Source organism: Pararge aegeria, chromosome 19 (assembly GCF_905163445.1).
Source record: "Pararge aegeria chromosome 19, ilParAegt1.1, whole genome shotgun sequence".
Lineage (NCBI taxonomy): Eukaryota > Metazoa > Arthropoda > Insecta > Lepidoptera > Nymphalidae > Pararge > Pararge aegeria.
In genome coordinates, this window is record NC_053198.1 from 13,443,069 (window position 1) to 13,470,508 (window position 27,440).

The 27,440-nt window shown below is 36.4% G+C and overlaps 3 protein-coding genes across 3 annotated transcripts in view; 2 read left to right on the forward strand and 1 right to left on the reverse strand.

Annotated features, from left to right (window-relative positions):
• The window catches only part of LOC120631885, a 262,285-nt gene that overhangs the window by 109,191 nt on the left and 125,654 nt on the right, over positions 1-27,440 (reverse strand). Inside the window, exon 4 of the mRNA XM_039901547.1 lies at positions 15,057-15,090. The gene's annotated coding sequence lies outside the window, so the exon portion shown is untranslated. The remainder of the gene's footprint in view (positions 1-15,056; positions 15,091-27,440) is intronic.
• On the forward strand, positions 4,213-7,312 carry LOC120632184. The gene has a single exon (XM_039901991.1). It carries the CDS (start codon positions 4,994-4,996, stop codon positions 7,310-7,312), a length of 2,319 nt encoding a protein of 772 aa, XP_039757925.1. The 5' UTR covers positions 4,213-4,993.
• LOC120631884 lies at positions 7,971-10,375 on the forward strand. The gene has a single exon (XM_039901546.1). It carries the CDS (start codon positions 8,197-8,199, stop codon positions 10,195-10,197), a length of 2,001 nt encoding a protein of 666 aa, XP_039757480.1. The 5' UTR covers positions 7,971-8,196; the 3' UTR covers positions 10,198-10,375.

Here is a 27,440-nt window from a genome sequence, read left to right on the forward strand (position 1 = left end):
TATAGAGGTTATAATATGTATTTAATTTTGCCCAAACTTTGTGTAGATCTGATGAATGTGGTTGAAGATAGAGGACAGAACCCCTCAGCGGACACCAGCAAACCCCTCATTTAAGGCTTAGCGATATGAATTATGAATACTTTAATTTTTTTATATCTAAAACTAAATTGAATGCCACATCAAAAAACAAAATCAAACGCAGACGAAGTCGCGGGCAACAGCTAGTATATAATAAGTATTTATATATTATAATTCATAAAAATATTCATTAGTACCCATGACACAAGCTACGCTTACTTTGGGGCTAGATGGCGATGTGTGTATTGTCGTAGTATATTTATTTATGTAGGAAATCCGCACTGGGCCAGCGTGGTGGACTACGGACTTAACCCCTTCTTTTTGTGGGAGGACACCCGTGCCTTGTATTGGGGTGATGTGATGATGATTTATTTATTTAATTGTTGTTTTTTTAATAGGCTGTGCTTGTCGACTTACTCATACCATCAGGCGGGCCATCTGCTTGGCTCTTATACTGCTTACTATAAAAAAATATCTGATATGAAATGGTAATCATTTGATTTTCAATAAGTGAAGTCTCTAACTGCACTCAGAGAAGTCGTGCAGTGTAGTAGTGCATAGTAGACTCACTATCATTCCATTTCACCACGAAGATTCAATTGTAACACATAACTCAATGTAATAATATAATTACGAAACAAACAAAGATATTGTTACGAGAATTTATTCACATGGGTCATTATGACCATACAAAATATAATAACGTTTAAATCGTTTATTGTGGCGAAATCGCCATCGGCTCTTTATCGTTCGGTATATTTGTTGATTTAATATTTTGTATGGATGGTATAGGAAAAAAAGCTTTAGAAATAATCGAAACATGAGCGGTGGGGTAGGTCCGACCATCTGTCGCCGGGGGGTTTGGTCCGAATCCATTTGTATACTGATGGCGTTTTCGTGTTATGGTTTAATAAATTTTTGGCATACGAAATTTTATTTAAGTGTAGCGGGGATCGAAATGGATTTAAAAATTAACAATTAAACTTTAATCATGGAAATAGTCCCTGAATTACCACCACCATTATTTAGTTATTACAAAATATATTTACTCTGACTCTTTGCCAAAAACTACGACTTCGTTTTTTTTTAAATCGAGCAGGAATTGTATGTTTTCGCGGAAATAAAAGTACCTTATGTCAATTTCAAGGATTCAAATTAAATCCATAAAAAGTTTCACCGATCAGATCCATTTTATAAACCTACTAAAAAAAGCGACGCATAGCTTACCCCCGGCAACCCTGACCTTTTTCGCAAATACAACTTGTATTTGCGAAAAAGTAATACCGGCCGGGTAGTGCGACCACAAACATATGTCACAAAAACTAGTGGCCCAACAAATCTGACCGAACGCGCCTGAATAAAACATCGCACCACAGCATATGGCATCCGAAACGGTAGAAAAAAAAACATCCACGGAAATTTATAACACGTCAAATCCTCGGAGAAATGGTTTCCTCTAGATAGAGACGTTATTTTTATATAAAATTAATTGTGCAGAGTCTTTCGGTGCATCTGCCGTCGCCTTTGTCCTTTTTTATCCGTCCACGACTACAAAGGTGCAGGTCGAATACCTGCGCTTCCTATAAATAACGTAAAGTGACCTTGTGTATCCGATTCGCTCATTAAAATTCATGTAACCGATACCCGTTCTGTCGATAATTATTCGAATACCTAATTCCTATACACAATGTTAAACTGAAGCCCTTCCTCGTGTTACCATTACCGATCATCGTAAACCCCCGATAATGAACGTCTCGAAAGCGAATGCTTATATTACATTTCAATTACCATATAAAATGTACCGAGCCACGATCCCAGCCAACTTCTTTCGATAATCATCTAATCAGAGATCATTCAATAACTTTTATTTCAAGCCTTCAAGAATTATCGTACATCCCATATAAAGCTCTAATGTTCCGTGAATAGGGATTAAATTGCCTCGAACTGATTTATAGGTTTCGAGCGGAACCTTTTGTTTTATCTTTAGAGGATTCTACGTCGTCTATTTCTAGCGTGTCATGTGTATAATAAAACGTATAAGGAAAAAGCGCTCAAACTGCTATAGCTTTAAAGATTGTTTTCGGATTGGGCTTTTATTATTCAATGACGTTCTTATTTCCGAGAGGCATGTTAGAAACGTCAATGAGTGTTCGTAATCGAGATACGAAACGAAACGCAAAACGATGTTGCGCGAGTTGTCGATGCCATCGCAGTTCAAAAAGTTGCCGCACGAGAAAATAAAAATGCGACTGTTACGTGCTCGGCAGTACATTATTATTTTTTTGTTTTTATTATAAAGAAATGTAACCGCGGCCCCTGCCTCATTTAACTCTATTGTTTAGAGGGAATTAAATGCGTTTTTCGTATGCACAAAGCGGTGCGCCGGGGATATTTCGATTCACTCCTTCCCCTGATAGTCGTAAACGTTTAAAAAACTTTACAACTTAATTACCAACATATGTTAAAGCGGGCTGACACGATTTACAATGGTACTTTTGTGGCGCAATAAATTGTGGTGGAGACAATAAAGTTATTCGCGGGTAGGACAAAAAACGAAGGAAGAAAACAAAGCGCATAATGAATTAAACAACATAATGAGCCTTCGATTTGGGTCCGGGAAACGTGGACACCTGCGAAGGGTCTAAAGCGTCTTCATTAAAATGGGCGAGATCACAGTGAAATCGACACACAGGTGCATTTTGATTGGAGGTTGCGAGTTAATAAACCGCTAGTTAAACGTACACTGCAATATTGGATTTAATAGGCTGCGGCGGTGTATCAAAGCTTTCCGTTTCTTCGTCAACAGTTTTGAAACGAGCTCTTCTGATTTAAAATATTACAAACGTGTGCTCTTTAACTTGAGTTTATAATGATTTATAAAGCTTCACGCGATAAAGTTCATTTGTTTCTTAGATAATAATCAACAACACGTTTATTGATCATCCATATCAGCCTGGGTAATATTCCACTTCTGAGTCTCTTATAAAAGAAAACGATGTTGGAGATCTGCCACCACGCCGCTCCAAATTTGTGGGCGCTAGATCCATTTGTCGAATAGGCAAAAAGACTTTGCGTTTTCGGTCAGAGTAGGGGTACAGAGGGGGTTCCATCTTGCCCCGAAAACTAGCTGCTGTGACAACTTTCCAAAGGCTATAGGCGGAAACAAAGAATCAAGATGTATAAACGTCAAATACAAACGTTTACGTAACATACTGTCTATCTAATGGAATGCTCTATATTTTTACTTACTCTAATTTCCCTACTTAGTATAAAGTTACTTTGACTAAAGTTTCAAAAACGATCTCCGGTTTCAGATTAACCTGGTCCATCAAGTCACGATCCTGGTAATTGTTTCGTTCGCCTGTTGACAGGCACCCCGGGACGCACCGATTGGCGGGAATCTCGCAAGATGGCGGCCGACCTCGCCTGACCCATCCGTCAAGCGAAGATGGAACATCTGTTTTAACTACAGACTAAAGAGAAATACAGACTGGAATCCTCGAACAAACTTGTTTGTGAATATGAAGCCAGAGACTAATAGAAATAGCTAGACCGTAAAGTGACTGACTTTTGTATTAACTGGTGGTTTGCTGCGAACTAAGACCTCCCGCCGTAAGAACTTTTCATTTAACGACTTACAAGTAAATTGTAAGTATTTACAAGAAAGAAAATTTTGCAAGCCGTATTAATACGAGTATGTATATACTTTTTTTGCTGAGGTGATGAACTAAGACTTTGGCTTCACTTTCGGGTTCGAATACCAGCACTCACCACTATTTTTTCTAAGTTATGGGCGTTAGAGCAATTTAAAATATCACTTGCTTCAACGGTAAAGGAAAACGGTAATGGGTTGATACTATTTTTGTTTTTAATCTGATAGCTAGGTATTTATTGATTAATAATACAACAAATATATCTTATACAACCATATAATTAAACAAAAGTTACAGGATTTAGTTAACAAAAGTAATTTTTGTGATCGACGCTTAAAATAAATTATATCTTAAATTCGCGCTCTATTTTATACTGTTGATTAATTTGCAGGTAGATATATATATCTACCAAGTAATTTATTTTTATTTATTTTAATTACAGGATCAGGTTCGGATTACATTTTCAAATCCTACTGTCGGCGCGCTTTACAACCATAGTGTAACGTCAAGTACGCATATAATTAATGTCAATGTCAGTGAACTTCGCGTCATCTGTCAATGTAACTTGTCACACAAAAATATGCAATATCATTCACTTCTTCAAATACAACCTTCGCTGAGGTCACGTTTTTTATTAACTCAAACCTGCATCAAGAACTAGGGTCTGCCTATCGGGCCCTATGGTGTGTCCAATCTAAGGATTGAACATATTTTGGCGACCGTGACAGGACTCTTCAACAGAAGAGAGAGTGCCATCAGCGAAGAAGAGACGCAGCGCTTATCGTCGCCCGGCAAGACACAACAAGATCGCGGCAGCCATCCACGTGTCGGACGATTCAAGATAAGTGCCCGTACATCACACCCATACAATCACTTTCACCTTCATCCAATCATCCATCCATTTCATTCATCCATCTATATCCATAATCATCCAAGGATCATACACTATTTTTATAGTACTCCACTACGCATGTTTCACATCACTCACAAAATTTGCATATCACTCATTACATTTATATATTAATCACACTCTTACGTTACCATAATTTTATAGCTCATACAACATAATTAGTACACGCGCGCAATTTAGGACAGTAAATTTGTGACTGGAGACCGATTCGCCGATGCAACGCGAGCGCATCGTTGACTCATTAGTTCGTTGCATTGCACGGGCGTAAGCAAAATTGTTATCGCGATTCTTTGTTTTAAAATTACTCAACCACCGTCACATTTTTAGTTTTTGGTAATTCCTGCAACTTAAGATGTCTAACCTTAAAGAATTGATTATAAAACGTAATAGCGTGAAGGGCCGCGTGACTAAGTTCAAAAACTACATCTCAAAATTCAGCAAATCATCCAGCTTAGACTCTTTACAGATAGGTGAATTAAAGATAAAAATAAACAAATTCGAATGTTTATCTAGCGAATTCAGTGAGTTGCAAGGTCAGATCGAGACGTTAAACGCTGATGAGCTAGAAGACGAACTCGATATTCGGGAAGAGCTCGAGAATGAAATAGATTCTGCCATGTCACTCGCACAAGACATACTAACTCGGTTCTCGAAAAACTTTAATTTTGAATATGCTCACAGCAGCTCCACGCATCAAGGGTGCGGCGGAAATTCTCAGGGGTTAGGTTTTAAACTCCCTTTAATCCAGGTTCCTCGTTTTGATGGTTCGGCATCCCGTTGGACGCAATTCAAAGAAATGTTTTCCTCTCTTATTAATGAAAATTCAAACATATTACCAATATACAAGTTTCATTATTTAGTTTCTTATTTAGAGGGAGATGCCGCGCGTGTCGTAAGCAACCTTGAAGTTTGCGCCTTAAATTATAACAAGGCCTGGAGTTTATTATGCGAGCGATATGACAACAAAAGGCAATTAATTAATAGTCACCTCAACGCCTTATTCAACATCGAACCACTGACTCGCGAATCAGATCAAGCATTGCGTTCTTTAATTGATGGTGTTAGCAAAAATTTACGCGCATTGTCCAGTTTAGGGCAACCCACCGATCAGTGGGACACGTTAATTATTTACATGGCTAGCTCAAAATTAGATAATCAAACCAGTATGAAATGGGAGGAGCATCGCAACACCTTAAGTGACATACCTACCTTAGAACAATTTCATAAATTTTTAAAGGATCGCGCTGATGTGTTGGAATCATTTAATCAACATAAAATTCAAAACAAGCGTATCACTTCATCTCATGGAGCATCTGGCCCCAGTAGCAATAATAATTACACTAGGAATTCTAAGCAAAACAAGGTGTTTTCCTATGTTACGCAACCGAGCTCTAGTAACAACACTAATAGGTATCGCACTCGCTGTATAGTTTGTAAGGGTAATCATTTTATTTACACTTGCCCTTCCTTTTTGCCCAAATCCCCTGAATTTAGGATAGCTGAAGCTCAAAGACTTCAACTTTGCATGAACTGTCTCCGATCAACCCATAAAACCCGGGACTGCTTAGGTGGAACCTGCAGGGAGTGCGGGAAACTCCATGCCACGATTCTTCACAGGCCTACAAATCAAGAACCTGCTACACCTGTACAGGGTTCGAGCGACACAGTCGCAGCTCAGACCGCCGTCGAGGAAATAAGCGTGAATATTTCTAGACAGCCAATTTCTCACGTTATACTATCCACAGTTAGCATACGGGTTACGAATCCTAAGAACTCAAAATCTGAGATTATCCGAACACTTCTCGACAGCGGAAGCCAGTCCAGCTTCTTGACACAACGAGTTAAGGAGAGGTTAAATTTAGAGGCGATACCTACAGATATCAATATTATAGGTATAGGTAATAACACAAATAATTACGTCACTGAAAGATGTTTTGTTCAAGTCAGTTCATTACACAGTGACTACAATACAAATTTATCGTGTTTTATTATGCCCGAGTTGACCGGCAACATACCAAAGGCTTACATAGATCGTAAACAAATAGATATACCAAATCATATCCAGCTAGCTGATCCCAATTTTTATATCTCTGGACCAGTCGATGCTATTATCGGTGCTGACCTATTTTGGGAGGTCATAGGGAACAATTTTCAATCTTTAGGCAAAAATAGCCCATTCATTTATAATTCAAAATTCGGTTGGGTTATTTCAGGTCCAATTTCATTAAATAATAAAATCAAACATACACATTGCAATTTCGTATCAAGTAATTCATTAGATGATCGTTTAGAAAAACAAATATCAAAATTTTGGGAAATAGAAGAGATGCCAAGGCGGTCTCTATTGAGTGACAGCGAGAGGGCATGTGAGCAGCATTTTCAGACTCATACCACTCGCCTCGAGTCAGGTAGATTTTGTGTCAGGCTACCTCTGAAGGATTCACCCTCAGTTTTAGGAGACTCATTCAGTCAGGCAAAGAAAAGATTCTTGAATCTTGAAAGGCGATTTCGCAAACAACCCCATTTAAAACAGGCCTACGCTGCCTTTATAAATGAATATATAGACCTAGGTCATTGCTCAGAACTTTCTAGCTTCACACCACGATCAGGCTACAGTGCCTGTGTCATCACCCTATTTTCAAAATTAGTGAATCTACCAGTTTGCGTGTAGTTTTCGATGGAACAGCGCCCTCTAGTAGCGGAATTAGCATCAATAGTTTGCAGCTTATTGGGCCGAATATTCAAGATACTCTTTTTGCAATCATATTAAGATTTCGATTTTACAAATACGTTCTTACTGGCGATATCGAAAAGATGTTTAGGCAAATCTTAATTAATGAGCACGATCGAAATCTTCAGTTAATCTTGTGGAGAGATGATGAATCCCAACCATTACGTGCACTACGACTAAATACAGTCACATATGGGTTCGCCAGTGCTAGTTTTTTAAGTACTAGATGTCTGTATCAGCTAGGTGAAGAGTGCCCGGATGAAATCATTAAAACCATTATCCAACGAGATTTCTACTACGATGATCTTTTAACTGGCGCAGATACAGAAGCGGAAATAGTTCATATTTTAGAATCGGTGCAAGTCACTCTTCAAGCGGGGTGCTTCAATTTACGCAAATTCCGATCAAACTTACCTAGCATTTTTCAAAGTACAAATTTAAACTTAGAAGACAATCTTTGTCTAAGCAATTCTACTAGCGCTTTGGGGTTAGGATGGAATCCTAAAACTGACATGTTACATTTTTCATGTCAAGTTCCATCCGATAAAACTAACATCATTACTAAGCGGCAAATCATTTCCAGTACATTCTAGGTTTTCGATCCATTAGGGTTACTTTCTCCCGCAACTATTCAGGCCAAAATATTGATACAAAAATTATGGATTCTCAAGGTAGAATGGGATCAACCCGTACCCACTGACATTCTTAAAGAGTGGAAGCGCATACAAGAAAATACAGACGTATTATATTCTATACAAATTCCGCGATATGTAATCAGCAAAGATAATGTTACAATCGAACTTCATTCGTTCAGCGACGCATCTATGTTCGGATACGGGACATGTATCTATGTAAAAACGATCGACGCGTACGGTAGGTCGAGCGTTCAATTATTGTGCGCTAAGTCGAGGGTAGCGCCTAGCGGCAAGCCGATGACGATTCCCCGCCTCGAATTATCGGCGGCGCTCCTCGCCGCTAAGCTCTGCGCGTCCTGCCTTACGTCTATACGTGCACGTATAGCCCATTGCATACACTGGTGCGATTCAAGCGTTGTACTCGGCTGGATTAAAACCAGTCCAACCAAACTAAAAATGTTTGTCGCGAACAGAGTTGCAGAAATATGTGAAAACACACAGAGTTCATCTTGGCGTTACGTACCTACAAATTTAAACCCGGCAGATCTTATATCTAGGGGCATAGACGCCAATCGTCTACGAGACTCCACGCTTTGGTGGAACGGTCCTGAGTTCCTACTCCAGGAGCAACATAATTGGCCTACTTTAAATTCGAATATAGTACAAGAGCTACCGGAATTAAAATTGCACTCAAGCATTATTGAACCGAATTTAATTATATTTGAAAATCATTCAAATTTTACAAAATTAAGTCGTTGCTTTTCGTACGTATTAAGATTCATACACAACTGCACACATCCGAATTCAAGGCGTACTGGTAATTTAACTACTATAGAATTACATGAATCATTCACAAGGCTTGTTATATTTAGTCAGCTGTGTTCCTTTCAAAGAGAATATACTTGCCTGGCAAATAAATCAACAATAAATACAAAGAGCAAGCTCTTATCACTTTCGCCATTTCTCGACGAAAATAAAGTCATGCGTGTAGGTGGACGGCTCGATTCATCTGCATACAGCTACGAAAAGAGACACCCGATTGTATTAGACGGGAAACATCATTTTACCAAATTATTATTTCGCCGCGAGCACTTGCGCCTATTGCATGCCGGACCTCAGGCATTACTTTATTCGGTCAGAGAAACAGTCTGGCCACTGGGGGGAAGATGCCTGGCAAGACGCACGGTCCGCGAATGCGTACTATGCAGGCGACATCAAGGTCGAACTTTGAACCCCATGATGGGAAATTTACCATCACAGCGGGTGATGCCTGCCTTTCCATTTCATACTGTCGGTATCGACTTCGCGGGTCCGTTTCAGATGCTGACTAGAAAGGGTCGAGGTGCAAAAACGATTAAATGCTATTTGTGTTTGTTTATTTGCTTCCGTTACAAATGCGTCCACTTAGAAGCCGTAACTGACCTTTCCAAGGATGCACTAATTTTAACCATGCGTCGCATGATATCCAGACGCGGGAAACCAGCCCAGATTTTCAGTGACAATGGTCGAAACCTGGTTGCCGCAGCTAGGGAAATTACAGAATTTTTGAAAACAAATCCCGTCATATCTGACTTCGCAGCTGACAACCAAATTAAATTTTCTTTTTTACCGGCGTACGCCCCTCACTTCGCAGGCTTATGGGAAGCAGGCATAAAATCTGCCAAGCACCATATAAAGAGATACATAGGAAATAACAAATTAACATTTGAAGAACTGAGTACACTCTTTGCGCAAGTGGAGGCTATCTTAAATAGTCGTCCCTTGTATCCCATGTCTTCCTCTCCTAACGATATGCTCCCTCTATCCCCAGGGCACTTCTTGATCGGCCGGCCGCTGACAAGTTTGCCGTCGCCGCAGATCGAAGACAGCACCAGCACCAGCAGTCTTGACCGCTACGCGAGAATCGAGAGCATAAGGCAGCAGTTTTGGCGTCGGTGGCAAAGGGAATATATTAGCGAGCTCCAGCAGCGCACCAAATGGCGCACTTATAAGGACAAACTACACGTCGGAGACCTCGTCATTCTACAAGACGACAACCTCGCTCCACTTCACTGGCGTATGGGCAGAGTGGTAGGATTATTTCCTGGCCCTGATGGCATTTCAAGAGTGGCGGAAATAAAAACCACTAGAGGAGTCGTCAGAAGAGCTTTGACTCGGATTTGCCCTCTTCTTTCGGAAACTTCATCTTAAACACCCTCGGTGTTTCAGAAGGGGGAATCATGTCGGCGCGCTTTACAACCATAGTGTAACGTCAAGTACGCATATAATTAATGTCAATGTCAGTGAACTTCGCGTCATCTGTCAATGTAACTTGTCACACAAAAATATGCAATATCATTCACTTCTTCAAATACAACCTTCGCTGAGGTCACGTTTTTTATTAACTCAAACCTGCATCAAGAACTAGGGTCTGCCTATCGGGCCCTATGGTGTGTCCAATCTAAGGATTGAACACCTACCATTCCGAAAATGGCACGTTTTAATTTTTATTTGCATAACGCAGTATGTTCTGCATATGTTCGGTAGGTACATGGTTTATTATTATTTTTCGAATAAATTTCTCTACCACACAATTTTCTTTATTCTGTCTGCGTGTAACTTAGTCTGTGATCTTAACATATCGTAGTGGCAGTTAATAAACCTTCCATATACAAAATTGAATTTAGAACAGTTTTCGGGGAAAGAGATTTCGCGTTGACAAGCTTCGGGTTGGATTTATGAGGGATTTAGGGAATTTGTGGATTCGACGCAAAAAGTTTTCACTTAATTGCCCTGATTTATGTGCGATGATTGTCTGCTGTCGTGGTTTCGGTAAACATTTATATTTATTGGGGCGCTGTTGCCAAAAAATACGGTAATAAAATAAGCTGAAGCAGTAATGCACTGGCGCCAAAATAGTAGCTTAATCCTGATAGAATTTTCTATATTAATATACTTAACACTTTTTAAATCACGGTTATAGAGCATTTATGTAAAGTTTTTGTTTGTGCACTGCTAAATGTTAAATAATATTATGTACAAAAAATACAGAAACATGTGAAAGTAGAAAAATAAAATTGAAACTAGAATTTATTACGTTAGTCATTGAATAAAGATATTTTTTTGTTTATTATTATTAGATTTACAATATTATTGTAAGTCTAATATTACTAGATACTGTTACAGTAAATTTAAAAAATGGATAAATATTTTAACTTTTGATAACTATAAATTCATATTTGCCAGATATGATATAAATAGGACCGCATTTTCGATACACTTCAGTCCTACATGGACTCGAACGATGCAAGATACCTACCAGTGTCTTAGTCGTTTATCAATAAAACTAACTTACCATCATCATCATCCTCATATTTTATTCAAACCGACAGACGTCTACCGTTATATATAGATTATTTGGAACTTCTACCTTCATGATCTGTACTCATTCTGGTAACTCTCTTTGTCTATGGATGTTCTCATCTCTGATTTTATCACGTACAGAGACTTCGAGCATTGCACTCTCCATTTATAATGGCTATAGTTAGCTGCCAGGATTCGGAGCCATAAGTCATCACTGGCAACACGCACTGTTAGAAGATATTAGTCTTCAGGTACAGTGGGATTTTGGATGAAAATAAGTCACAAAGAGCCATCCATCGCAGATGGATTCGGCTGCTTACTTTTTTCTCTAAATTGGACAAATCCAACTATATCAAGTCATAATAAACTGCTTAGTGCAGTCTCTTCAACTATCCCATCATACTCACCATACTTACAACATTAATAAAACAAACTGTTACGTGGTACCTTCGCCAACAAAAACACAATGAGTGCCAACAAAGATTGTCCGCAATAATAAATGTAAGAGATTCTGGATTATCACGAAACACCGCTAATGATTGTTGTAAACAGGGAAGACTGATGGACAGTAGAGGCAAGACACTATGAACCTTATAATTAAGGCATGAAAGACTTGCCAGGCAACGAACGAAACCGTTTGTTGTGCGCAAACAAAGTTTTTTTTTCTTCTGATGTACAATCAAAGTTGTACCGCATATTTCTTCGCGAATTTCGGGAGCGAAAAGGAAATTGCTAGCCTCAGGCTTTCATAGGGTTGTCACTTTTGGACAGATCGCACTGTCAGATACAAAACCTTAGATCACGTAGTAGTTTACTTGAATGTATTGTGGTTTGCTCCAGAAATTCTAAACTACTCCATTAGTAACTCTCAAATTAAATTAAACATGTTGAATTAACTCTAGGTCGGGCTTTGGCTGCAGCTAGTTATCAATTTGGTCGCAGTCTTCGGACAAAGACTTACTGTCGATCGATTTTGCGTACAGTGTGATGCTGCGTAATAACCTAGATTAATATTCTAGCATTAAACACCGTCGCGTTTGTCCTGGTTTGTCACTAACTTATGATAATAATAAATGAAGCCTGCAGACAATAGCGTTACAAATATATACCTCCTCTACAACACTCTTCTTTAGGAAAAATCTGTGTAAAAATTATGACTGATATAGAGATGATTATGATATTAGCATTCGATAAACAACCATACCCTTCCATGTTACCGCGATGATAGATTTGACAGCCCTATCCATTTTATCGGCCGTTATATTCTTTTATATTAACGTAATCTTGGTCGCTTAGGTTTTTTAAATCAGGCTACCCTTTATTGTACCTTCATAGTCAGCTCCACAGGATTTTTGAAGTGGCAATCCTATTACGGGCCTTGTCATCAATTCTCTTGTAATATTAAGTTTGTTTTTATTTATTTTTTTCTTTACTTTTCCATTTCAAAAGGTCAACTAAATCTGTTTTCATGCTTAATATTCAGAATCTTCCTGCCAGTAATAATCTGGTGATAATTTAAGAGACGTGAATTAAAGAGTGCCTTTTTTCTAATAAAATCAAAACTTTACATATTGTATAGCAGACGAATCAAAGTCAACATGACTTTGATTCGAAATATAGTTTTCGTCTAATATTTCCGCAAATAACTTACTGTAATAATATACTCGTATATACATGTGGAAGTTTTTGTTTCATTTTTTGATTTCTAATTCTTTTTGTTGATTTATTTTAGCTAACCAATCTGAGTTAGAGTAGTTATTAATTGATTGAAGCTATGGTTCCCTCAAGCTGGTTGGAGAAACAGGGGCCAGGAAAGATATCAAAAAATATTGTCACCAAATATTGCTTGGCAAGAATCTATGTAAGGGTATTTATAATTTACAACCATTTTATTATTATATTATATTCGCTACGTTTTATTTTGCTTATCAATGTAACATGCACTGCAATGCATCTCGAGGCAATTAATTTACTTTTGACATCTGCATAAACGGAAGACAACTGCATTAAGGAGGCATTAAGGTTTTGTTTCTCAATCAAAGATATTTCCGCTGCAATAAATTTTCGATAAAATTAAGTATTATTTAAATTGTGTGTAGGTACATTATGACCATTATTGATAGCACCAAAAGATTTTGTCTTCAATATTTGTCATTACTTTCTTTATTTTAATTTTGATTAGAATTTCTTCTATATTATCGTCATCTGAATAATTAATGTTTTAGGCACATGCTTCTTATCAAAATCATAAGAGTGATAATATAAAGCGAAAACATGTTCATTGATGAAATTCAATATCTGCATATCATATCAAGGAACTTTGTTTTAGACAATCGTCAATTTCTATAACTAATAGCGTTGCTTTTACTGCCAATAATTCTAGTTTTATATATCCACATAATGTGTCATGCAGTACATAGGCCACATAACATTTAAAATTTACTACTTCGAGTTTGAAGTGAACTGCTTTAAAATATGGTTTTACGATTTTAGCTTACTCATAAAATCGGTTTCAATATGTATTGGTGACTCAAAGATACATGCAATATTGTTAAAGTGGAAGTTTAAAATGTTGGCATCATTGCTATGTACTATCTATTTAGAAACATCAGGGTTAGTTTTTTCTAAGCTCCATACTTGTTTATCGATGAGTAACGTGCAGTCCGTTATTTTGAGGCCATACAACCTGTCACATAGAACTGAATTTTGATAAGGACAATATTATATATTGCTTTACCACTGGAGGACACCATCGTGAGGTATCCTACATGCCCGATAATTGTCCATATTTTTCACAAAGGCGTGTTAAGTCTACGAATCTGCACATGGCCGGCTTGGTGGAGTGTGACGGCCTTAAACTTTCTCATTCTGGGAGGAAACCCGTGCACTGTAATGGTTTGACAATATTATAGTAAACTCTCGGGAATACTAGTTTTCTGTTGATATTCTTCTTCACTGTTATAGCCAGTGATATTTAATTCTTATATTTAAAAATGCCCATAACTCCGAAAAGGAGAATCCAATTCTTAGATCTTAAACGTTTATAAACACCACTAAAGAGAGCTATGAGATAACAAGTAGGTATATCAAAGAGCTCATAACTTTTGCAGCAAAACCTGCCATCGCACGCAGATTACCAATGGAAGTTGACGATGTATCCTGCGTTGATGTAGTTTTTGTAGGATTGGCTAAAACATTTTCACCTCCTCAAAACCAACCCATCACCGGCCCACTATAGGGCATGGGTCTCCTGCCACAATGAGAAGGGGTTAAAACTGTAGCCCACCACGCTGGCCCAGTGCGGATTAGTAGACTCCACATACCTTTGAGAACATAATGTAGAACTCTCAGGTATGCTGGTTTTACTCACAATGTTTCCTTCACAGTCGAAGCAAGTGATATTTTTAAATACTTAAAACGCACATAACTTAGAAAAGTTAGAGGTGTGTGCTGGGATTCAAACTTGGTCCCCGAAAGTGAATTCGAACTCCTATCCAGTACTCTATAACCGCTTACCCAACCAAAACAATACAACTTTTAAAAGTTGAAGTATCTACTTACTGTATTGAAGTAATCCAGCAATTGCGTCCTTGATAGCTTTAAAGTAGCAAGGTTTACAATTTTTTTAAATCAATCTTAACACTGACATTCTTTATTTTATTTAAATCGCTTTCATATTGGAAAATAAAACCATTTATTTTACGAACCTTTTTAACGACTTCATACGGGTCACGATGACATCTGAAAACAATAAAAACATTTTTTAATATCATGTCAATACGAAAAATTTATATTGAAACATGCCTCACATGTTTTTAAATTCTCTTAACTTTAATCTCATTGCCGCAAAAAACAATAACAGCACAATAATTTTAACAAAAAAAAACTAAGATGATCAAAACCGAAAAAAAAACTGTTTTCTTATTAGCAAAAGAATGTTTAGATAATTTCATTGAATCAGACAGCCATTTTTAATATCAGGTGTTGTTCAGAAGCAAATGAAATGAAAATACTGGGTAAAGAGGCTTATTTTTTATTATTTATATGACTGATAGACAAAGCAGATAGCCATCTAATAGTAATACAAAATCATGCACGTCGAAGGGCATGCAAGGAACACGTCACGCAAACACGCCTGACGTCCCTAAGAAATGATTTTATAATACAGGTGCGAGGTTTTTTTAAGCACCGCAATGTACGATCTCTTTGACAGCTTCTTAAGCGACACTCGGTGCTCCTAACACCATGTCCCTTTACTAATTGTCCCTAAACAGTTTCTACGTGGCATCGTACTGTAACGTTAAATTGCTTGACTTTGTCAGTAAAGTGGAAAGTAGCAAAGACCGAAGCCCACCAGCCAAAACACTGCAAGTAATATTTTATTTACTATCATCTACGCAGCATCGTACCGGCTTAGTGCGATACCGATGAATTTCAGTTTATATGCAGTTATAATTTCTTAATCATAGAAAACCCATTATTTTAACATTCACACCCAAAAGCGTACAAAATTTATAAATGGTTTTGTTTTTTAAAATAACCGAGCTTTTTTCATCATGGACGTCATTACCTATCGCTCTAAAAATGCGCTCTCTAATTCCAATTTCAATCCCTTCGCACGTTATTTCTCTTACCTGGAAGACGCAAGCGCATCGTTCAATTTCTTATAGTGTAAGAGACAACAGTCAGACATTCAAGCGTTTGAAAAACTTTTCCTCTAAAAATTCATTGGGAACCCTTAGTCGGTTTAAGGTTTGCAAGATCGCAATCGTGAAGACAATAAATAAGGGTTAAATTAGGGTTTGCCTATAACCACTCTGGGCAAAAGGGTCGGTTGTCGCAGTAGATGGTAGTAGTAGCACTGAAGTTTCGCTATATTTTTTCAATCTCCTCTTACGACACTCGGCACAGGCTGAGTGATGAGAACTCTGACGTACCTTCACCTCGCGGGACGATGGCGGACTATTAATGAAACGTGACCGTGATTTTACCGTCACATCGAAATGAATTTAGTTGCACTTGCTTTAGCATCACAAATTCTGTACTAACTTGCAAAGTATTAGTTGAAAGAAATTATTGAGCTTCAACACAATCATGATAAGAGTAAATTCTGTATTGCCTTAACGATACAGCGTTAAGATGTTTGAAAACGATTCGGCAATTGCAGACATACTTATCTAGTACTAAGGGTACTTATAGATATCATGTAAAAATAATATGTCTATTATTATTTTTCTTTTTTTTTCTAATTTAACTTTAGAAACCTATTTGGGGTCAAAATTATAGTAACATTGTATGTGGAATACTGTACTGTAAAATATAACTTTGTATATTCATAAAACGAAAGATATAATTCTAATATTAAACATCATTCTTTAAAAACAATATAATTTTTCGTTACATTGGTAATGTAAATCGATTGAATTATTACGATGATAAGTTGACGAATTATTACCGTCATATTGTCCATAATGTAACGAGTTTTAGCTTATCGTCTCCTAGTCTATTGAATCATTCGTCTCTTTCATCGTTCATATTGAACATATAGCCTGCCTTTTCACTCCTAGAACCTTATGCGGCAGTTTGAGCAAACACGGGTTCTGAATTAAGCAATTATGGTTAATTTCGAATCTCCCCATGGCCAGTCGTGTCGGCGAGGGAATGTGTTATTTTGTATCGTAATTTGTGAGAAGGTATCCGCTTGAGCAGCTGTAAATTATATACTATAGGTACAGATGATTTTTTAAGTAGAATATAGAGTTTTAAGTAGTGTAGTATTTTTTACCTACAAAAGTAGGGGGTATATTTTATAATACTTAGACTGTTCACTCAGCAGCGCGAATCTAGTTTAAATCTTTTATTTATAAAATACCTAGTAGATTCAGATTCATTATTTTTGTAATGTGAAGTATCAAGTCTCTAATGCAACCATGGCTTTTGGCGCGGTAAGTACAGTGGATGTAAAATTGAGTATTGTTTTTTTTAAATATAGATGTTTTTCTTGTTTATACCTTATTTGATTGCGCTATATTTGATTCCTTTAGTGAACCATCCCTTATGCATATTTTATACACAAATAGTTTAAAATGTCCACATCTGCCAAGCGTCCCGTCAATGCACTATGTATTAGTTTTTATTTATATTGATTGTTTTTACACACAAAATCTTTATCAGAAAGATTTATGAAAACAGTCTGCTTTAATAACTAATATTGCTCAAGCGAAGTCATGTTTGACTACGACTTTTATCGAAAGCTGAAAATCACAGTTTAGATTGTAGCTATGCCGAAAGCTTATTTAATTTACCTCCTTAGTAACGTTTTTTATATAAGGTCAAAAAAGAAATGGAAAACTATGTGATGTCCAAAACTATGCATACCTAATAGAAAACCCTGCCAGGCTATCGGTAAAACTAGACTTTCTTTAAACTAGACATCATAAATAAGATTAATTGCACCAGTTAATATTTTTGAAAGCACAGGCAATACTTCGTTTATTATTTCACTAGTTAAAAGCCACTTGTTAGGTTACATAATAACATATTCGGACCACAAGTAAATACGAATTCATTATCACTTCACTTAATTTTGTTACACAGATCATTATTCTAAACACCGATCGCGGTCGATCAGATGTGATCCCATTTACCGGCAATCATTTCTTAAATACGTCACATCGAATTATATTTAAAATGTTGTCTATGCCCTTGAAAAAATAGCTTATGGCAGTTAGATTCCATATTTAAATTTATAAGAGCTAAACGACTCTATGCGATTCGGTATCGCTATCAGACGCAATATCGTTGCTTATGATTTTGAATTTGAGTAGATTGCAGATTTCTTAATAAATGCCTGTAATAGGTCTAATGTAAGTATAAACAAAATATACAGTCATAATTCCATTCCTACTTAGGGGTTGAACTAAAAATATGTATGTACTCGGTTTATAAATAAGACAATAAATATTAATAATGGCCATCTTGAAGCCACCAACGACTTACGAAAAAACTGTTTGAAGCTTCGAACAGAAGTACTACTACGGATGTAGGATCCGCTAGATCGAGGCTCGTATCGAATATTGTAAAAGCACCCTAACTACAATGTGATTAATATTCCCATTTCAGAGTGACACTCTACGTCAGCGGACGGTAATATGATTGGACGTTTTCATATAAATTACCACACCGGGCGGGGCCTATTGGTGTAATTAAAAAGCATAGATTATTATCGCCTTACCAGCCAGCCAGGTTTCCGGTGCGTAATTGTTAATAGGGCCGACTCTTGGGCTATTTTAATGAATATTGTTTTCTTTGGAAGCATTTCGTGAATAGTTAATAAGCCGATGTATTATTTTTATAATTATAAATTATATTAATGATCTTTTAATTGGACGAAAATTCTATTGCTGTAATATATTTTTGTCGCATCAGTTTTTGAAGTTTTATAATTTTAATTAAGCGTAAGGAATCAGTGGTCAAAACATTTCTTATAATTAGGATTGGGAAATTTGAATATATACTTTTATAATAATGATTAAATTATTACAAAACTTAGCATTAATTAAATGCATTTAGATTTTGAAGTGAAAGCTAAACTGGGTCCGGTTGCTTCTTTAATAGTTTTAAATGGCAATGTGAGATGGTGATAACAAAAAAAAACCGGCTAGGTTTGTTGAAGGCTTCGTCTTAGACCAGGGTGCGTTTGGAACCCTCGTAAGCTACGGGTTTTAAGTTGACGAATTTAGTTATCGCCTTCAACTTACTTCTATGTCATATTTTACATGTGATGTACATACGCATCAAAAGTGCCTTCTATGTGCCTATTTGAATAAAGAAATATTTGACTTTGACTTTGAATAGTTTGCAGTAATTAATAGAGTTAAATGATTATTTGCTTCCAAGCACAGACTACTTTAAAGCACAAATATGGTACCTACCTGTGGGTCGAGTCGCTTAAATAGCAACTTCTTTTAACCAGAAATAAAAAGGGCAGTTCAACCTGTATACAATATCAAATTAACTTATGGCTTAAAGTCCAAAGGGCGCCAAAGAAATGTAAGCTTTCATTGTCTTTTCATCGACTATGTAAAAGTTAAGTTTTAACAAACTTGTTTACATTCTATGTTATCACATTGTAATTACCTACTTAACATCCAATGTACTTGATCGCTTATTTGCCGACTATTTATATTAAATAAAAAAAATAGAAGCCGCCCCCCACCCACCCACCCCCCCCCCCCCCCGGAACAATAAAGTGAACATTCACTTAATTTCAATTAAATCCATCATAGAACTTTTGTCAATCTTCTAGATCAGTAATAATCAACCTGACCAACCCTGACATAAATATCTTTTAGAAAGAAAACTGTATCTCAATGAAATATTAATAATAATTTTAGATTATTAATAACCTATCTTTATTACAAATTTTAATTTTCATCTAATATTATTTATCGATCTGTCACAGTAGTTTAATTCGTATTTACATATCATTTTTAATAAAATAAAACCAAATTAAACTAAAAATACTATAGTTTTTTCACTGGAGATAATAGTGATAATGATACACCTATAATTGATTATTGGCATTTGTAATTCCAACAGTATTTTTTTGTACGAATGTTTTTACAATTACTTGCTTGTGTATCTTATAAATAAGTAAATACATATATAAATATCAATCATGTGTATCATTTCATATCAAAGAAATACTCTAAACTTATTCGGCAGTAACATAATACCATATTAATGAATTCACTTAGCAATTAGTGCGTAGTAAACTTAGGCACAAGTAATGTGGGTAATACAATACTCTCACGTCACAACAGTCTTATCACGTCTTGATGAATTATGTCGGTGAAGTGATATTGGGAATGTAACGTGAGTAACGCACGGTGTTAGTTTAAATAGGCGTTGTTGTGTTGAAATGAAAATTTTGAATTTAGAATGTACATAAGATAATTGAACTCACACTGGAATTCATAGTCGTGAGGAAACATTCCCCAAAATTTAACATTCAATATTAGGAGTGGAATGTGAGGACGAATATTTTTTGTCTTTCATAGATAATCGCTGAAATAACCCCTAACTGAATGGAGTTATGGACATAATGGTTTTACTTATTTGTTTGCGCCTATTGGCGCAGTGGGCAGGCCGTGGGTTCGATTCCCACAACTGGACAATGTTTGTGTGATGAACATGAATGCTTTTCAGTGTCTGGGTTTTTAACCTGTATATTATAAGTATTCCACCAATCCGCACTGGGCCAGCGTGGTGGACTATAGCCTTAACCTATTCTCATGGTAAGAGGAGACCCGACCCCGACTCGGGGCAGGTGGGATGCTGTGATTATGATGATTATAAGTATTTATGTATATTTTTCATTAAAATATTCATTCGTCACCTAAATACTATATTTACTACTATATATATTATAATAGTGTATTGTCATAGTAGGTATATTTATTTATTATTTTATGTAGAACGCACGGTATGAAATATTAATTTAATAGTTTATACCAACATGATTTAGCCCAAATATTGGATCGAAGCAGGCGTTACTTTGCGGAAATCCACGATATATTATGAAAAATAAGCTTAATTTGCTATAGTCCGCGAAAAGAAGGAGAAACTGTATGGTGTAATTTATAATTTCTTCAATCCTTATACTCCACACCAAACAGATCTTCGGCAATGTACCCTCTAGGCACGTTTCGCTCTGAAGCCGGAGCATCCTTACGAGATGCTGACTTTACAATGAATAATTGTTAAGTCACAATTATTGATTGTCACTTAACAATTTTGGTAAAACTTAAGGATTTTAGAAATTATAAATTAAACAATACAGTTTCTCCTGCTTTTCGCGGCAAATTAATCTTAATTTTCATAATAAATTGGCAGATATAGCTTTTGTCTATGATATGTATAAAGATTGAATTCGCCGCATGATAGATAGACCATAGATGATGACCCCTGCCCTATATTGACTGTGAATTCTAGTGTAATAAGCTAAATATGGTAATTTTATCTGGGAATTCTTATTATTTTTTTTGTTCCACTGCAAGTTATCCCTTGATTGCAATCTCATCTGATGGTAAATGATGCTGGAAGCGGGGCTGTGGACCTTTTTGGGGTATGGCAGTTTTAAGCAATACGCCCAAGAGGTTTCTACGTGACATCGTATTTACCAGAGCGCTAAACGGCTAGGCGACGCGTCTTTGTCGGTAGGGTGGCAACTAACCACTCTTGCTCACCAGCTGGTCTGACCAGACGAGAGGAAATTCAAAAATTCAAATCATAAATTCTTTGGGTTTCAGAACGTTCAAAACCGGAACCTCTCATTTATAGGACCACAGTGCTAAATACGCGGGAGGCCGTCTAAGACAGATAATTAATTAAAAAGTTGTGGTAAACAAACTATAAAACTTAAAATAAAGTAGTTTTAATATGTTTTTGCAAATTTATCTCATCGCTATCATTTAAAATTATAACGATTCTGTGTTTATTTATTTATTACTCGCTGTTGCCCGCGACTTCGTCTGCATGTGATTTTATATTTTGATGTGGCATTAAAATTTGTTGTAGATCTAAAAAAATTAAAGTATTCAGTATCGCTAAGCCTTAAATGAGGAGTTTACCTACTGCGGCCCGCTGAGGAGTTCTGTCCTATGTCTCCATCCGCAGTTTGGGCAAAATTAAACACATATTATACCTCTATAGTACAAAAATAATTTATTTAAATCGGTTTTAATTTGTCGGAGTTATTGTGTAAAATCGTCAAACACTCATCCCCTCTCCCAAAGGAACCGAGCTTAATGTCGGGATAAAAAGTATCCTATATTACTTCTGACACTTCCAAGAATATGTGTACAAAATTTCATGAGGATCGTTTAAGAAGTTTTTGCGTGAAAGCTTAACAAACAAACTTACATTGACATTTATAATTATGATATATTAAGTAAGTAAGTAAGTATAGGGATAGAGATTTATGTACCGTAAATTGTGATTGTGAACATATGATATATGAAGTGTACAAAGGAAAACTTATCTCTATAAGAGATCTCTTCCAGCTATCCCAGGATGTGTATTTCTACCTCTTAAAAGCGTGCATTTATTATTTATCATTAAATATTTGTTTCACCTTTAATTATCTTTTAGCTTACTGTTCTTGTTTTATTATTACTAGCTGACCCGTGTAACTTCGTCTGCACCAAATCGGTTATTACCGGAAAACATAAATTAAATGACATTTTCTAAAATGAAACATGCTAGATCGATTTTAAATTTCATGAAAATCGTTGGAGCCGATTCCGAGATTCCAATTATATACACGAATTGCTCGTTTAAAGATATAAGATTTTAAGTCAGGAGACTTTATGATTAACAATAGATTTTATAGTTTCATTATAAGTATTGTAACCTAACTTAAAGCTACAACACTACCACTTAAACTCACACCGAAAGCCAACTTTAGCCTTACGCCAAAGTTACAAACTCCTTCATAAAATTTTCATATAGTCCCACTCTGCTAACCTTAGCGTTACTGGAATATTCATCGCTTTAACTATTTAGGTACTGTACTTAGCTATACAGAGAACCAATAAAGCAACTAATACGCCTCTCAGAATTTGCATCTCAAACGATACCCCGATACCAAGGTGATGTTGGAGATAGAATATCGGGGCTTATATTAAACTGCTCGAGGTGCTAATAAAAGCAGTTCATTGAATTTACAAGCTACGCTTACTTTGGGACTAGATGGCGATGTGTGTGTTTTCGTAGTATATTTATTTATTAATTTAGTGAAACATTATCATTACAATACAGAATAATTTTGAAACCACTGCGGATTTTTTTTTGGTGGTTCGGTATCGGTAATATATATTATATAATAAAGAAATTGATTAAATTTATATTAATAATAAATTTAATTTTTCATATAATTTTTTTTACCATGTCCGAGCATAAAATAAGCAAATCATGGGTACTCGTAAAAGGTATCTACCTACATAAATAATAGCCCACTACCATCTTAGGCTGCATCATCACTTACCACCAGGTGAGATTGCAGTTATGGGCTAACTTGTAGTGGATTGAAAAAAAAATACATCGTAACGTGTGGCATGCATAGGTAAGTAATGGGTTTTTCAATTTTAGTTGTTTAAGTTATAATTATGCTTTATTTTATGGAATTACCGCTGCGACGATAGGACCTAGTGCGAGAACGTTAATCGCAAGTTAACAGCTGAGAGCTATTGAAGGGTGCCCATAATTATCTTTTCCGGGGACTAATCTTTTGTAATCTGGTAATTACTGTATCGTTAAGTAAAACATAAAAAAATATCCGCGCTGAAAGAAAAAAATATCCTGTATAGCTTTGAAAATAGCAAGCAAAGTGTAAGTCTTTGTGATGACCTTCCTGGCGCAGCGGTGAGTACTGTAAATTTAAGTAGGAGGTCCCGGTTTCGATTCCCGGCAGGGCCAATTTGGGAATTTATAATTTCTAAATTTTCTCTGGTCTAGTCGGGTGGGCTAGTTTCCACTAGTTTCCACATAGACGTGCCGCTAAGCGATTTAGTCAAGTACGATATTATTCCTGTGCGATGTCGCGTAGAAACTACCATACTCCCTTACAGGTTAGCCCGCTACCATCTTAGACTGCATCATCGCTTGTGGTGAGATTGCAGTTAAGGGCTAACTTGTAGGGAATAATAAAAAAAAATTTAAATGAAATAAAATGTTTTATAATTATTTTATTGTTTAATAGACGGCTGAACTCGTAAATTTATTTTTGTAGAGTGCCCGACTAGTTTCCGGGCTCTTAGTCATAAGTTTGTTCGGGCGAGGCGGCACAACATAAACTCATATTGTATGGAGTGGGTCCGACACTAGTCGGGACTGCTTCGACAAAATTCACGTGATCCATTAGAACTGATGATGAGTAAAGTTCACTTTACTCATCATCATCATCGTCATCATCATATAAACCTATTACCGGTTCATAACAGGGACCGGGTCTCCTCCCACAATGAGAAGGGATTAAGGCCATAGTCCACCACGCTTGCACAGTGCGGATTTGTCGTGAAATTTACTAAAGATAGTTTAAATTCTAAAATGCTTTTTTTTACCTCTGAATCAAAACAAAATGCACTTGGCTAAAAGCCATTCATATTTAATTAGCTAAAACTCATCATTCTCTCTATGAATCTAGAATAAAAATTACCAGTTGTCGTGAAATTTAAAAAAATGTCGAGATTTCAAATAAAATATAAGTATCTCTCTAACAGTAGAAGCCAGAATGACCCACATTCAAATATTTGACGTACGAATGTCTCTTTTGTCGGGACACTTTGTTATTCTTTTGAATTATAACGACTTTAAAGACGAGACCCGAGTTCTGGAGGAATTTTATAGTGGTCTTATATTCTTTGGTTTTATTTGTCGTGGCTTTGGAGGGCTTTTGTTTAAATTTAATAGTGTTGAAGACGGTTTTATTTCTTTGGATTTATTTATATAACGTTACTATCGCTCCAGTAGGAATTATTCAAAAGGCAGAGCTCAATATTGTTGAGTGTTCTACGCTCGTTGAGAACAAATCAGAATAGAGATCATAAAGCTTACTCATTATTTGTATAGAAGAGTTTCCAATCTTAGCTAGTTAAAGTAAATATGTACTTGTTAATAGGCAGATAGGCGCCAAAAGGTAATAAATCCTCATTATGAAACTAATAAATCATATAACCACATAAATAATAAATTTTAACAATCAATTAAGAAAAAAAAACTACCCCTACAATGGGATTGCTGAGCTTGGTTATCTCCACACAATTTAAATAAATAAACAACAAACACAATACACAAAACGCCATCTAGCCCCAAGGTAAGCGTAGCTTGTGTTATGTGTACTAAGACGACCGATGCATATTATTATCAATAGTATACATAAATACTTATAATATACAAATAAACACCCTACACTGAAAAACATTCATGTTCATCACACAAACATTTTCCAGTTGTGGGAATCGAGCCCACGGCCTTTGACACAATAAGCAGGGTCGCTGCCAACTCGCCAATCGGCCGTCAAATCGTATAGCTTGAATTCTGGGAAAGGGAAACCCCAAAACCCAACTATCTATTACACATATAAATTCACTATGTGCCGTGTCATTTCCTATTACAAAATTAAGGATTATATGTATGATTAAAAAGCTTGGATATGAATTCCTCTAACTTCATAGCTAAATATTAACTCGACGGTGATAACCAAAAAAACCTGCCTAAGTTTGTTGTGGGCGCTTCTTAGACCAGGGCGCGTTTAGAACCCTCCTAGCTTTAGTTTTAAGTTAATGAATGCAGTTATCACCATCACTAACATAAGTGTTAAAATGTTAAATGTATGAACGTTTTATAGGTGCCAGTGCGGATTGGTGGACTCCACACACCTTTTAGAGCATTATGGAGAACTCTCAGGCATGCAGGTCTCACGATGTTTTCCTTCACCGTTGAAGCAAGTGATATTCAATTACTTAAAACGCACATAACTTCGAAAAGTTAGAGTTACATGCTGGAACTCAAACTCGAAAAAGTTAAGTCGATCTTTCGCCTATCCTACCTTCGGCTTTCGCCGCTTCTGACACATAGGATGTAATGAGATCATTAAAAGGTATTTTATTATTTATTATTTAATCACCCGCCTGCCATAGCCAGACGGGTGATCAGTCCTCTGTAAGGACTATTCCACCGTATTTCCCAAAAGGTAACATTCAAACATTACCTATTTGTAATGTAGATTTGGCATGAAATTTTCAGCTGCCCCAAATACCGTGCTTAGAATGTAAATTGTCATAATAATAGCTTGTTGCGCGGGAAATGGATGTCATTAATGATTTACATTCAACGTTGCCAGCTAACATTAAATGTAAAACGTAAAACTTGGCATTACTAATAAACGTAGCATAACGTATGGATGGTTGCAGTATTTTCAAGCTCTGATATAATCAGAACTATTCCAACAGAATGCCATTTTAATTAGTAAGATCTGCGTTAAATAGATTTAAAATTTGATTAGGGGTGATTTTTAAATTTATATATAGGTAACTAGCTGTCCCGGTGAACTCCGTACCGCGGATCTTTTTTTTATTGATAAATGTTATATTGTAATGCAAGTTATTATCCTACTCCGGATTAACAGAAATCCAAAAAATGAAATATCATAAAAATTGGTCCAGCCGTTCCTGAGTTATTAATGGTGTAACTAACACGAGTTCCTTTTATATATATAGATTTTTTTTAATCCACTACAAGTGAGCCCTTGTCTGCAATCTTACCGGGTGTGCAGCCTAAGATGGTAGCAGGCTAACCTGTTAGGGAGTATGGTAGTCATACCCCTAATAGGTCTCTACGCTACTCCGCACCGGAACAATAAATCCGCACGTCTTTGTCGGTAGGGTGGTAACTAACCACGGCCAAAGCCTGAGACCTGAGCCAGTACGCATTAACCGCCATCGAGATCTACCCGGGCATGGAATAGTCCTCTCATTTGGGACTGAGGGATCCTTTGGGCTCGTAGTCGTGGTGAAAAATAAATAGATGTACATAGGAAATATGTATATAATCGCTTTTAAGCGATAAGGCCGCCTTTTGTATTCTACTCCAGTTTTTTGTGTTTCTCTCTATTCGTCCATTATTTTCCTAACTGTGTAGTGGTGTACAAATAAAGAGTTTAAATAAATAAAAAATAAATAAAAAGGGAATAGATTAACTTTGAACACGAAACATTTATTTATAACACTAAGACTATTTGATGATGATAATGAAATATTGACCTTAGGTAATAATATATTTAAATGTTGTAATATTATATGCGACTGTCTTATTCTAGTAGTCCAGCCCTTTCATTTGATGCCCATATTGAGGGGGTTATGAAAAATATGTATTCTACCATTGTGTTTAATTGGCCATTTTGGGGTGGCGGCCATCTTGGATTTGAAATGTATCGTTGTGTAAAGTAGTCTACTAGTAAAGCCCTTCATTTGATAGCAATATTAAAGGAGTCATCAAAAAACATGACATGGCTAAGAACACTCCCTAGT

Coding starts and splice junctions, on each gene's coding strand:
- LOC120632184 (XM_039901991.1), top strand. CDS start 4,994: ATGTCTAACCTTAAAGAATTGATTATAAAACGTAATAGCGTGAAGGGC.
- LOC120631884 (XM_039901546.1), top strand. CDS start 8,197: ATGTTCGGATACGGGACATGTATCTATGTAAAAACGATCGACGCGTAC.